The 13,429-nt window shown below is 37.9% G+C and overlaps 1 protein-coding gene across 1 annotated transcript in view; it reads left to right on the top strand.

The window, feature by feature from the left end:
* MYO5C (myosin VC) overlaps nt 1–12,863 on the top strand; it is a 34,210-nt gene extending 21,347 nt beyond the window's left edge. Inside the window, exons 27-41 of the mRNA XM_077185419.1 lie at nt 769–832; nt 919–999; nt 1,389–1,569; nt 2,413–2,506; nt 3,266–3,317; nt 3,520–3,685; nt 3,934–4,021; nt 4,718–4,813; nt 5,755–5,909; nt 7,029–7,118; nt 8,286–8,436; nt 8,849–9,131; nt 10,152–10,326; nt 10,848–10,928; nt 11,186–12,863. Coding sequence (XP_077041534.1) covers nt 769–832; nt 919–999; nt 1,389–1,569; nt 2,413–2,506; nt 3,266–3,317; nt 3,520–3,685; nt 3,934–4,021; nt 4,718–4,813; nt 5,755–5,909; nt 7,029–7,118; nt 8,286–8,436; nt 8,849–9,131; nt 10,152–10,326; nt 10,848–10,928; nt 11,186–11,338 — 1,910 coding nt within the window. The 3' untranslated portion in view covers nt 11,339–12,863. The remainder of the gene's footprint in view (nt 1–768; nt 833–918; nt 1,000–1,388; nt 1,570–2,412; nt 2,507–3,265; nt 3,318–3,519; nt 3,686–3,933; nt 4,022–4,717; nt 4,814–5,754; nt 5,910–7,028; nt 7,119–8,285; nt 8,437–8,848; nt 9,132–10,151; nt 10,327–10,847; nt 10,929–11,185) is intronic.
* The last annotated feature ends 566 nt before the right edge of the window (nt 12,864–13,429 follow it).

Raw genomic sequence — 13,429 nt, 5'->3', positions numbered from 1 at the left:
TTAAATTGATCTCTTCAATGTCAGCTATGACAGAACTCCAGTTCTCTTTCCCATCCCATGGTGGTTTAATTCCATCCATATATATATATATATATATATATATGTATACAGTGTACAAAGTGGTCACTGAACACTGAGATCTGGGGTACCCCTTTGAGGAAACTCTGATTTCAGACATTTCTCATTTGTGTTTAGAAATAAAAACTAACGATTTAAATTTCACCTAAAATCTAAACTTCACTTAGAGCTTAACAAGGGACCCAAAAATGTGTAAACAATATATTATCTAGTTTTCATTCATCCTGTCCTTTGTCCTAAGTCCAATGATGTCAAATATGCTTAAATAACTTGCTGAGTTGGGTTCTCTTTGGAAAAATATACTTAACAAGCGCTACTATTGTGAATTTTGTTTAATGATAATAATGTCAAAGAGCAAGCCTGTATTTGCAGCATTTAATGTAGTAACCTAGCACAAGATGATAAATCATCTGTAGAACTCTAGGAGTTGCCCAGATTCAGACCAGGAAGATGTAACTTGGCATTGAAAGTTTTGAAAAAAACAGTATTGGTGGTACATCAACCTAATGTTCCTACATGTCCCAAAGTAGAACTGAGTCCCTCATGGTGGTATTCCTCTGGTAAATCAGATATATTTACTGAGCACCAGGGAAGAACCTTGTTAGATTTAGGAAGAGGATGGTTTGATCTTTATAATGAAACATGCAGAGAAAATAATGAATTTTATAAACTTTGTGGGGTTTTTTCCAGAAAAGATGTCAGAAGTTACAAAGCAGCTTCTTGAAAGTTACGATTTTGAAGATGTAAGAAGCAGGTAATTTTGTTCTGAGGCATCTTCAAAAAAGCTTAAGGAATGCATTATGGTCATCTGCACACTAATGCTTCTGCCTTTCATTCTAGACTCTCTACAGAGGATCTGGAGCACTTAAATGAGGATGGAGAGCTGTGGTTTGCTTATGAGGGCTTGAAAAAAGCCACAAGGTTAGTTCAGTTCTTCAGTGTTTCCAAAACTCTGAGCTGTGACCTAGAAGATAAATCAAAAGATCATTGGGTAACAAATTCTACAGTGCAGTGCTGAACTTCTGTTAAGGAAATGAACAAGCACTACATTATATGATGAGCCAAGCAGTTTGAAATCAGTTGAATAAACTTCTACCAACCCAGTGAGATAAGTGTGGATGTGTCAGTCAGGAAAATGTGTTTCCTCTGAGATATCATGCATAACTTTCAACTCCTTTAATGCACAGGTGATGTAATGGAATATCACTGTGTTAATCACAGTACTTTGTTTTCACTTTGTATTAAATTTGACCCATTTAATCAAGGTCGTTCTGCATCTGCCATGTTCTTTCTCCTTTTTGTTTTAACAGAGTATTGGAAAGCCATTTCCAGTCTCAGAAAGAAATATATGAGAAGGAGATTGAGGGTTTGAACTTTAAAGTTGAACATCTTAGTCAAGATATTAATCATCTACAGAAATTATTCCGAGAGGAAAATGACATCAATGATGGCATTCGGTTGGAAGTTAGCAGGCTAACTTCAGAAAATCTGGTAAGGTCCAGGTGCAGAAGCACAACCCAGATGTGTTTGTGGCTCTCAGAATATTGTGGGCATATCTTTGAAACCTCAAGGCTCAAACAAATGGGGCCATGTAAGGTGGCACATCGCTGAGGCTCCTTCCCTGCCTGCTGGGGTGGTGTGTAAGGAGACAGCCAAATTTACTGTCTGAGTGTCCAGCCTGCTGGGGCAGCCTCGCAGAGACTTTTGCCTTTTCATATGCATAAACCTGATTTGAGATTTTTCTCAGAAGCCTCCTCAGAGTTCTGAGGCTTTCCCCACCAGAGGGCAGCTACACATTCCAAAACCAGCTACAGGCATGGCTGCAGAGCCTGACACCTGGTGCTGTGCAAAACGGTCTGACACAAGGAACTCGTGCTGTTCCAGAAGATAGCACATGCCATATCATTTTTCTGAAAAATAATCGAAGAAATGTTTTCAAAACAGAGTTACGAAAATCGAAAATAAAAGGAAAAGTTATTTATGATATTATTTTTGTAACTGTTTATGGAATGTCGAGGGGGTTTTTTCACTGTTAATTGAACTAGGGAAATTAAAGCCATAGTGTAATTTCCTTTAAAGTAGAACAAAACAATGGTAGTAGTGGGAAAGTCCAACTATTTGATTAGCTCAGTATTTAGTTTTTAAGAGTGGCCAGCAGAAGGTGCCTGCAGAAAAGTCAAACAAGTCAGGCAAGCAGGCAGCAGAACCTCCCCAGAGCCTCTCTCTGGTTTGGACTATTGGCAGTTCAGGGTCATGAGGTGACTTAGGAACTCCTGCAGGGATTTGAAAAGAAGGAAGGTGCTGAAATACACAAATCTCCTTTTTCTCTAAAAGGTAATCCCAGATCTTAAGCAGCAAGTTGCTGAACTTGAAAATCAAAAATTAGATCTTGAAAACCGTCTTCAAGAGCAGACCATAAAGTTGAAAGGTAATGGTCCCACTATGGTCCCCAGTCTTTCAGTTGGTTGAGGTGAACTTGATGAATTCCCTGGAGCTGAACTTCTAAAAGCTGAATTAATATTCCATCATGACTTCATTGCCTTATTACTTACTTTCTTACTAGTAAAATGGAAGAAATGCAATGAAAAATATGTGTTATGTATCTTCTGAAAAAATAAGATACATGCAAATATGTGCTTTTTTTACCTTTTTGAGGTCATTCAGTTCTGGGGTTTGGAAGTCTCCAAAAGTATTCCATAGGGCTCTGCTAAGAATATGTGAAATGGAGTATGTCCTTTGGAAACAGCAATGAAAAGGAAAGATCATTTGGAACTTATGGCATACTCTATGAGGTAGACTTAAGAGAATGCTGCAAAACTCAGAGTGGGAGACAGAGGGAAAAGTTCTTCTCAATTTAGGAAAGCATACCCTGCTGAAGATTTGGAGTGTCTGTAACTGCAGTGTCTTCCTAGGCAACTGATTTAAAATTTATGAGTAGTTTTACTGCCAGCTGCAAGAAATTAGTAGTATCAAAATTCTTCATCCCATATGATTTTCTGTGTGGTATGGAGTAGTCACATATTTCTCTGTTACATTAGCTGGCATCAATCATTCAATTTCATTAGATGAAACAAAACAATGAGTGTATGAAAGATTTACTGAATACTAGTACTGAACAGTAAATACCTTTGATTTTGTTGTTTTGTTTTGGGTTTTGCTGCCATTTATTTTTGAAAAAAAATGGAAGAGATGTCAAATCGGCTACATTATGAGCTGGAACGGGATAGGACACAAAGACGGTAATTTTTAAATAATTTTTTTAATAAGAAAAAAGTGTTACTACACTATAAGCTGTAGTAACAGAATCACTTAAACTCTTAAATTACATTCCACTTAAGATTCGCCTTAGAGTGTTTTGTACAGTTAATAACTAATGGACAAGTATGATCTGACTGTACTTTCACAAAAGATGAAGAGACAAGACTTCTTACCTATTTTTAGAACTACTGAGGCCCAGAATGAAGTAGACATAAAAGAAAAAGAGAATCTGAAGGACACAATCCAAGGAATTGAGGGACTGAGCAATGGTGTGATGCAAGATGAAGTCCAGGGTGAACTACAAAGCAAGATAAAGCAAGTGACAACTCGACTTGCTGTGGAAAACATGGTGAGGAAATGAAATTGTCATTAAGAAACTGTACCTGAAATGCAGGATAAAAAGAATGAAATTATGATTTTGTGGTATGGATAGGATATTTCTTCAAATAATTTAGGGAACAAAAAGATATGAGGGTGTTTCTTCCAGCAAATATAAGTAAAAGCACATCATAATATTAATTGTGGCAATAACATGAAACAGTAGAAAACATTTTTTGATTGTGTTTACTCTGACCTCACTGACTTTGATTATTACAGGATCTTGAAGAAAAGCTAGACATGAAAGACAGAATAATAAAAAAATTAGAAGATCAGATCAAAACTCTGACCAAGACTATTGAAAAATGTAAGATATTATTATGTGATTTATTTTGTTTAATAGCTTTGAATGCTCAGTGTCTGTTTGAAGAAAAAATATATTTTTAAAAAGGTGGAGTTTTGGGTGGAGTTAGAAATTTAATACCTCAGAAAAATGTGCCAGGGGAATCATCAACACCAATGACATAGAAGTCCTTTCCTGGTGTGTTTGTTTTTTCCCCAGCTAAATCATAGGCATGCAGGGACCTGGTCTAGATGATAAAGATCCAGGCACAGGGATAAAGTCCTGCCAACAACAGTTTATGCACACCCTCACACAAACCCTCTGAGCCACCAGTGTTAGTTCTGCATCTGACAAGGAACCCCACCCATGAGCCTTCAAGTGGCAGATGATTCCTGATGTGAAGTCAGTCTGTACAAAGCTCTTACAGATAAATTAATTCTTCACTACAGGATGCTCTCAAAAACATTGCTAAGTTGTCTAATGTAGAGGTGTAACTTTGCTGTTTATTTTTTCTTATTACTGCAAGTAATCCCACTGTATCCAGGGAAGCTATTCATGAATAATATAAATGTTACTTAACTCATAATGCTTGGAGCCATAAGAACATTAGTATGTGCTGTCTTTATTACAGAGAAAACTACTTTTCTCCAGTAGTTTGTTCTAACATGACCATTAGCTTAACCATTAACCTGGAAGTAACACTGCTTTTGTGTTTGACAGCTGAAGCCCTTGTGCCCACTGTGCCCAAAGAGTACATTGGAATGATGGAGTACAAAAAAGAGGATGAAGAAAGGATCATTCAGAATCTAATCCTTGGTATTTTAGTAAAACTTAGAATTTTATAAGTCTAATATCAACAATATTCAGAACACCGTAACAAAAACTACATGGAACCATATTGCACTTTCATTCTAAGTTGCCTTTTTCCCATTCTCTTACCACCAGTACAATTTGTACTGCTCTCTTTCCAGTACCAGATATTTCAAGTACAGAAGTGCTTTATCTCTGTAAAAATAATTTCTCTGACTCTTCATAATGCTGGCTCTGTTACCTTGCTTACTCTTTATCCACCTCTAAAGCTATAAATCCCAAGAGCACTCCAGGGACTTCAATTTACTTTCTTCCTGGTCATCTACTAAGTCTGTAAGTCACTGTGCTTATATCCATGTGTGATGGTTGCTCTCCTGTCTGTCCTTGCCATGTCTTCCCTTCACTGGAAGGAACTGTACTTCATGTTTCTCTTGTAGAAGGATTTTGTCCCTCATCTGAGCTACTTGACAGTATCAGTCTTGCTGCCAAACCAGCTTTTCTCATCAACTTACAATTAACAGTGAATTTGACAAATTTTCCATGTACATTTGTACCATTATTAAATTAACAACACCTGCCTTTTCTTCTCACTTTTGAATGTTAATGTTTTTGTGAACAAAGGTGTGGCCCTAAGCAATGGAACTTGGTGGGGCATCCAGTGGGTAGTTAAATGTAATTTGCTTTTTGAAGTTGTCCTGCCTGGCATAGCCCATGCTGGACCTTAGAATTTGCTACAATACTCTGCTACCCCTCAGGAAAATATAATTAATACTCATATGTGAGCATTACTGTTACAGAAGTTGTCAGAAACAAGAGATTCACCAGTAAATCAGTTATTATGTGACTGGTCACTGCAGAAAGGAACAGCATGGTGCTTGTCTTTTTTGGAATGCTACACTGAAAATTGGATTTTTCCATAACAAACCAGATGACTCTCCTCCATGCAGGTTTGAAGCCCCGTGGAGTTGTAGTTAATATGATTCCTGGCCTTCCAGCTCACATCCTGTTCATGTGTGTGAGGTATGCAGATTACCTGAACGATGCTGACATGCTGAAGTCTTTCATGAATGTAACCATTGATGGCATCAAGCAGGTTGTTAAGGTAGGAGCTGTGTTTGAGTGTACTGTACTGTGCTTTTTGATTTTTAACACAAGCTTTACAAGATGTATGTGTGGTACCTGGGGAATGCCAACACTTCCACTTGCTGATATTCCTAGAAGGGAATGATAATGATTAGTGACACTCTTTTTGAGGTTTGTAGTAGCATCCCTGTAAAGTCTCCAGCTGAGGTTTGCTGTGCTGAACACAGAATCCACAGAATGCATTAACATAAATTATTTTTATCTGAAGATGTTGTTGACAAAATCATTTCAAGCACTTTACATTTTACAATGAGTAGCTAATTAGGTGAAGTGCACCTGTGCTTTCAGCACTGCTCAAAGTCAGAGGGACAGAAATGAAGGCTGGTATGTCTGGCAGCAAGCTGGTAGTGGACTCTGAGGAGGATTTTGCACTGCTTAGCTGCTGGTGTAATTCAACATGTCACTGTACTGCAGCACTAGAACCCAAACGATTAGAATCAAATTGCCAGCCCGTGTACAAAATTAAATTATAAACTGAAATTGCCATGCTATATGCATAACAAATTCAGCTCTGTGAATGCTTTGTTATGGATTTATAATGGAGTGAAACACCAGACACAGGGAGGAAGCACAGGCAGGAATGGACTGTGATTCATGCAGTTGGACATGTTGTACAGAGAACGCCTATAAGTTTGTACACAAACAAATTTCTAGCACAGTTTATCCATTAGAGAAGCTTGTGTTTACTCAGGTAATAAAAAAGAGACATAGATAGTTAGAGCTGTGTTTTTATGTAGTGCAGTTTCATTTGTGAATGCAGGTGTTGTTCACACTTCTTTGCAGGAAGCCCTCCAGCACACTGCATATCCACAGGAATTGTAGAACTGTTTGTTCAGGGTTATTATTTAGCCTGTCTATTAAGAATACTTAAACAGTATTTACCAAACAAAAGAGGGATCTTTGCTATGTGTTAGCCTGAAAACAGAGCAGGATTTGTTCAGCCCCTTTCAGATGCTCTGTGCTCATTCTGCTATAGATAGGCTCTGTTCTACCAATGCTGTAATGGTTTTAAGTTTAATTATTGAATTAACTTCATGAGACAGTACCATAGTAAGACTGCTTTACTTACCATTTTCAGGAACATTCAGAAGACTTTGAGATGTTGTCCTTTTGGCTTTCCAACACATATTATTTTCTTAACTGTTTGAAGCAGTACAGCGGGGAAGAGGTAGGATTGATTTAATAAAATAATTCCATGACTTTTGACAGATTTTAATTGAAATTTAAAATAGCATTAATTAATAACTATTCACCAGCTCACCAGTGTTCCTTACAGGTATTTATATACTCACATTGCTCTGCAGTGGTGTTATGTGTCTTATACAAATAATAAGACAGTACAGAATTAATGGATCAAGGGAAATGAAGGAAACATCAAAGTGCTAAAGTAGGTTAAAGCCATGACATGGAAACTGCTGCTTCATTTGAATCTTTCCACGTGAGTTTAATTAGAGGTGGACTTCAGATATCTGACCATGTACATAAATAAAAAAGTTTTACTATTTTATAATTAGGGCCATTCAGATACTTACTGCTACCAAAATAGAAGAAAACCTCTGGAAGGAAGCAAAACAACAAACTGTTCAGGTTTTTCCTTTATTCCACTTGCTTGTTAAGCTAAATATCATCCTGAGATTCAAGTTTCTTTTCATTCTTTTCAGTCGGAAACTCTGACTGTATTTTTAAGAGGTTTTATAGACTGGGGTGTCCTGAGCTGGGCTTGGAGTCGCTCCCTCTCGTGGCCACAGCGGGGTCACTCAGAACCCAAACCTGTTAGGCTTTATTACCAACACTCTGTGACTGGGGTTGCAGCAGTAGGGAAAGCTCTGAATCCAGAATTTCCTTTTAATCTGCGTTCTAATGAATATTAAACACCTCACACAGGTTAGGATTTGGGGTAGACTTTTGAAGTCAGAACTTTGCTAATGAAAAGTCCAAAAATTAATATCCCTTTACAGCAATACGATGCAAATGTTTTTGTTTGCCATCATAGTTGAAACAGCTATGTTGTTGGCTTTTTTTGGTAGGTTTTTTTTGGTGGGGGGGACGGATAGGGAGATGAGAGGAGAGCAGAGAGGGTTTGCTTTCTGTTTAAGAGATCTGGGAGTTGCTCCAAAGTTCATTGACATCTATGCGTGTCTTTCCTTTGGCTTTAGGAGCGCAGCAATTTTCCAGCGTTAACTGGAAAATTAAGTACAGGAAGCACCCACTGACATTAGCTTTGACTCATTCTGTGTTCAGCCAGAGATGGAATGAGTAACTCCAACACATTGCAGTAACAATTTATAATTACCACATTATGTGATTTCTAATTATATTTACTACTCACTTATAGGAATTCATGAAGCATAACACTCCACGTCAGAATAAGAACTGTTTGAAGCATTTTGATCTCTCAGAATACAGACAAATTCTCAGTGATTTGGCCATTCAAATATATCATCAATTCATTATTGTAATGGAGAACAACATTCAGCACATGATTGGTAAGACAACAGCAATCCAAGAGCACCTAAATGTAACTTGTGAAGCATATGAAGAAAGCTCATACAGGGAGGCAGAGGGTGGGACAGACTTCTTTCTCCTGATATTCATACATAGGTGTTCCTGCATGTGTGTTTCTACAAAACACATACAAATTTCACTGAATCATATATTCCCAGACTTTTTCCTCAAAACTTCCTAGTCTAGGATAATGCTGTGAATCGGAGCAACATCATACAAAAATAAAAGACTTTTTTAAAATTATGTGCTCCGGAAGCCTTTTTCAGTATCTTATTTTTCTTGTATCAATTAACTTCTAAAATATCCTGAAAGTAGGTTTTGTTCAATAATTAATGTAACTGAAAGGAGCCTTGGGAATTTTGATTTCATCAGTTATTTTCTGTCAAATTTCAGTACCAGGCATGCTGGAATATGAAAGTCTTCAAGGAATTTCTGGCCTGAAACCTACGGGATTCCGTAAACGTTCTTCCAGTATAGATGACACGGATACCTACACTATGACCTCTATCTTGCAGCAGCTCAGCTATTTTTATAGCACTATGTGTCAGAATGGCTTGGACTCTGAGCTCCTAAAGCAGGCAGTGAAGCAGCTTTTCTTTCTGATTGGAGCTGTCACCCTCAATAGTCTCTTTCTCCGCAAGGACATGTGCTCCTGTAGAAAAGGAATGCAGATAAGGTAAAGCCAGCAAAGTTTCAGCAAGCCTGAGAATGATTTTTTAAGATTTGTATGTAATGTCCTTTCCCTCTAAGTCACTGGATAGTCTGTGACTGTTCTGTTGGAAGTTGCCAGTTGTTTTTGCTTCTTTTGGAAAAGCAAATCTTCGTATTTTGGGCTGAGCTTTCTCAACGTGACAACTATAAATTGTTCTTTCCACGGAAACACTGGTGGAGGAAAAGGCAGAGAAAATTACAGTCAGAAGCTTAAAGTCAGGCATGGTTAGGATTCTTTCCATGCTAGCTCATCCGTGATGTGACCAACAGTATTTTTAATTCTTTCTTACCACAGTGAACAGGTGCAGTGTCTCAGGGCTGGCAGGGATACAAAAGCTGACTTGCATGTTTCATGCTCTGTGACAACAAAGGCACTGGGACAGAGCCTTGGAGGGTGTAGATTGAGCATCATCTCTCCTGTTGCAAGCACCAAGGAAACATGCTCCTGTTTTGCAGAAGAAACAGTGCATTTGTTTTCCATGAGTCAGTCTGCAGGCTCAGGGGAAGGAAAATCAGTAAAATCTTGGCCCATCTGGGAACATTATTAGAAGAAAGCTGATCATCCTTTATAAGCCTGGCCCTGCTTTGTAACAGCAAAGATTGTTCTCATTTCCTGTACATGCTCAGTTGCAAATAAATGTTTTAATGCCATACAGTAGACAATGCCAGTAGACAATGCCAGTCAGTATATGTTAGTAATTTTCTGGAAACAACAGCTAAACTAATAACTTGCTTTCTATTAGCCAAGCTTTAAAAAATAGACAATGAAGAAAAAATAAGAATTGAAATATAACAATGATTTAATTTATAGTTAAATAAGCTATTAATAGTTGGATTTTTATGACCTGCAGGTATTGTTTTTAGCTTAAAATATATTAATTTGAACACAACATTAGAAGAATCTTTCTTCCTTAGCAGTCTTCAAAGTAACCTGCTCATCAAGGGGAACCTGACATTTCTGTTCTTTGTTCATGGTTTAACCCAGATGTAATATCAGCTACTTGGAAGAATGGCTTAAGGACAAGAATCTTCAAAGCAGCAATGCCAAAGAAACTTTGGAGCCCCTGTCTCAAGCAGCCTGGCTCCTTCAGGTTAAAAAGATCACAGATGATGATGCCAAGGAAATATGTGAACACTGCACATCTCTTTCTACTGTGCAGGTAATGAACCATCTGTTTTCTTCTGGCAGCACAGATTGCAGAATCTTAGCTATCTCAAATAATTTATTGCAAAAAGCCATTGGACTTTCATTTCATAAAAGCAGCATTCTTCAGCATTCCACATCATCACTTGTTTAGCTGAAATTTTAAGTCCTTATTCCTGATTGCTTTGAGTATTTTAACTGCTCCCATGGTGAATGCTTTCCTGCTTTGGTATATCCCACATTTTTGTTCCACAATGTATTTTTTTTAGTATGTCATGGGTTTTTTCTTATTGTTTCCCTTAATAAATTCAGCTTTTTCTACATCTCCTTGATCTGCTGACACCTCTGGTAATGAGTCATAGCAATCACCATATATGTAACAACTCAGTAGGTGACAAGTCAAAATTCTCTCTTTACTGCAAAATGTTTTACCGAAACCTTAATTAAATATCAGTAAGAATGTCATAATAATGCTTACTTCTTTTTGTCTTCTCCCTTTTTATGGCACACTAAAATAATCTTTTGTAATTTGAGCAGATAGTTAAGATCCTGAACTCGTACACTCCAATAGACGACTTTGAGAAAAGAGTGACTCCATCGTTTGTTCGGAAGGTCCAGGTAAGAGCTGCCACTGCTGTTTCTATATTCAGCTCACAGGGTACTTCACACACATGAGTTTTGATGCTTTACAGTTGTTCTTGGCCTTTACATCACATTATTACTAAGTAGCTCATCTTCTAGGCACTTGAAAGTGATGCAAGCAAATCTGCTTAACATCATGAAAAAGCAAGATTTGCCATGGGAAGAAAGCAATGTACTGGCTTTGCTTTGATTCTTAATTCATTGTTTTCACACTCTTTCTGTTCTGATTTCAGGCTATGCTAAACAACCGTGAGGATGTCCCACAGCTGATGCTTGATACCAAGCATCTCTTCCAAGTGACGTTTCCTTTCACCCCCTCTCCGCATGCTTTGGAACTGATACAAGTCCCCAGCAGCTTCAAACTTGGCTTTCTCACGAGGGTTTAATAAAGCCAGTGAATTGGTATTTCCTCAGAGACTCTATAAAGACAGCAGACTGTCATGGTTCATTTCACCAGCTGCTGGATAGTATGGCAGCATGCAGTGAATTAAGCTGTTAAAAACTTGTTCCTTGGTCAAGACTTGAAGAGTAGGAGTAATTTTGTCTTGTTATTTCCTTCTCCCTTTTCTTACTCTTCTTCCTTCATTTCAGTCCTACAAGAATAACTTTATATCATCACCTGGACACAAAGCTTACCATACAGTTTTTAGTCCACAGCTGACAAGAAAAGCATTTGTCTGACAAGTCTGCATTGCTGCCCTGTCAGCAGCAGTCAGAGGAGAAGACTGGCATGTGATAGATGTTACTGCTTTACAATTTTCTTTGCCTTCACTTCCTGTAATGAGAGGGGTTTTTTTCTTCCCAAGGCAATTCAGTTCTTTGCCTTGATATATTTGAGACTGGCTTTCACCTTTCTGTGAAGAGGGGAACTGAGATCAATCTAAGAGAATGGCTGTTACAAACCCACAATGTCTTTTTGTAGGTGGGCTGACTCTCTGAGTGCTTGCACTGCAGCTCAGGCACTCTGCACAGCTCCTTGGCCAGGGCAGGGACTTAGGTGCTCTTCTTGGAGACAGGTTTCAGTTCTGTTCTCTGCAGTGCCAAGTTTGGATTCAATATCGGTTATTGTAATAGAAAAGTTAGATATAAAATTCATGCTATGATCCAGGTTTGAAGTACAAGCTTGGTTCTCTGAAAGGCAGGAGTCATCTCCTGGTTTGGTTCCATCTGCAGTGCAATGAATTTCAGAATACAGACTGAGTATGCACACATCACCTTCCTGCCTTTCTCATTTTGCTGGTTTCCCTCCTCCAGTCCAAAGACTGAATAGGAGCAGATGCAGCAATTGTGGCCTGGTGTTAATGATAAACCAAGCTAAATTCCTTACATTTCACCTTTGCTTACATAATTTCAGTTGCAGGATCTTTAAATGCAGAAATGGTCTCCTTTCTGCTTTGTTCAGCCTTTTCCCTGTGGTCAGGGAGTAAAACATAACTTTATTTAGTTCTGGACCCTGTCAGAACAGCAGGGCAAATAGCATTCACCTCACCACAAGGGTGACTGTCCTTAAATAGGTAACTAATGCTGGGTTTCTAGCTACTCTGTTTCCTATAGTTCTTGAAATCAGTACTAAAGCTCTGAAATAGCTAAAGGAATATAATATAAATAGCTAATTAATTGAGTTAATTTAAGGAACAATTTCTTTGATTTTTTTTTTACTATTACTACAGTGTTAGTACTTGTTTAATTTCACAAACAACCTTTAAGTATAAAGAGGGAATCATTCTTGCTGTTTAGTGTTCCTGGTGCTTACCATGTACAGTGTCATGTTCCTGATGATATCCACAGAGATATAGTCAAAATATATGAAGGAAAATTTTGTGGTTTGTTCAATAACAATAAAAGCTGTACAAAAGATAACACATGTAGGTAAACTATTTTAACATATTAAATAAAGTAGTTTTAAATCAATTTGTAGTTCTTTGTGTGATGCAATAGTTATGTTTTCAGTATGGAATCATTTGAAAGAAGTTACTTGGAACTACGTGAGCATTTGTGAGTGTTGTCAGTCTTGTACTGCACCAGAAACATTTATTTAATTTAGTTGCTTTGCTGTAACATTGTGTCTCTTCCTGTCAGCATTGTGTGCTGTCCTTGGCTCCTCATGAATTTCTGGAAATAGTTTAATGGAAGCAACTTTTGTTGCTGCAAATTGTGCACAGCCTTTTTTTGCAGCTCCTGGAGCTGTGTGTCTGTTACCTGGGCTGACGTCAGGGAAACCACAGCCCACTCTTGCATCCACATCACAGAGAAGTGTCAAGGTGCTTGTGCTCTTGTGACAAAAATTGTTGATCAAGGAAAACTGTTCTGACAATTTGATGCTACTTTGAGAGCTTTTTGTGGAGTGTGCTATTAATCTGTGTATGCAAACAACAAGGTATATTTTTAAAACAGAGTTTAAAATTATCTGGCTTACTGTGTGCTCTCAGAACTTATCTTGCTTTTGCTGATGTTAATGCCTTCAGCCAGAATTTAAA

Source organism: Agelaius phoeniceus, chromosome 13 (assembly GCF_051311805.1).
Source record: "Agelaius phoeniceus isolate bAgePho1 chromosome 13, bAgePho1.hap1, whole genome shotgun sequence".
Lineage (NCBI taxonomy): Eukaryota > Metazoa > Chordata > Aves > Passeriformes > Icteridae > Agelaius > Agelaius phoeniceus.
This window is presented reverse-complemented; position numbering and strand designations above follow the sequence as displayed.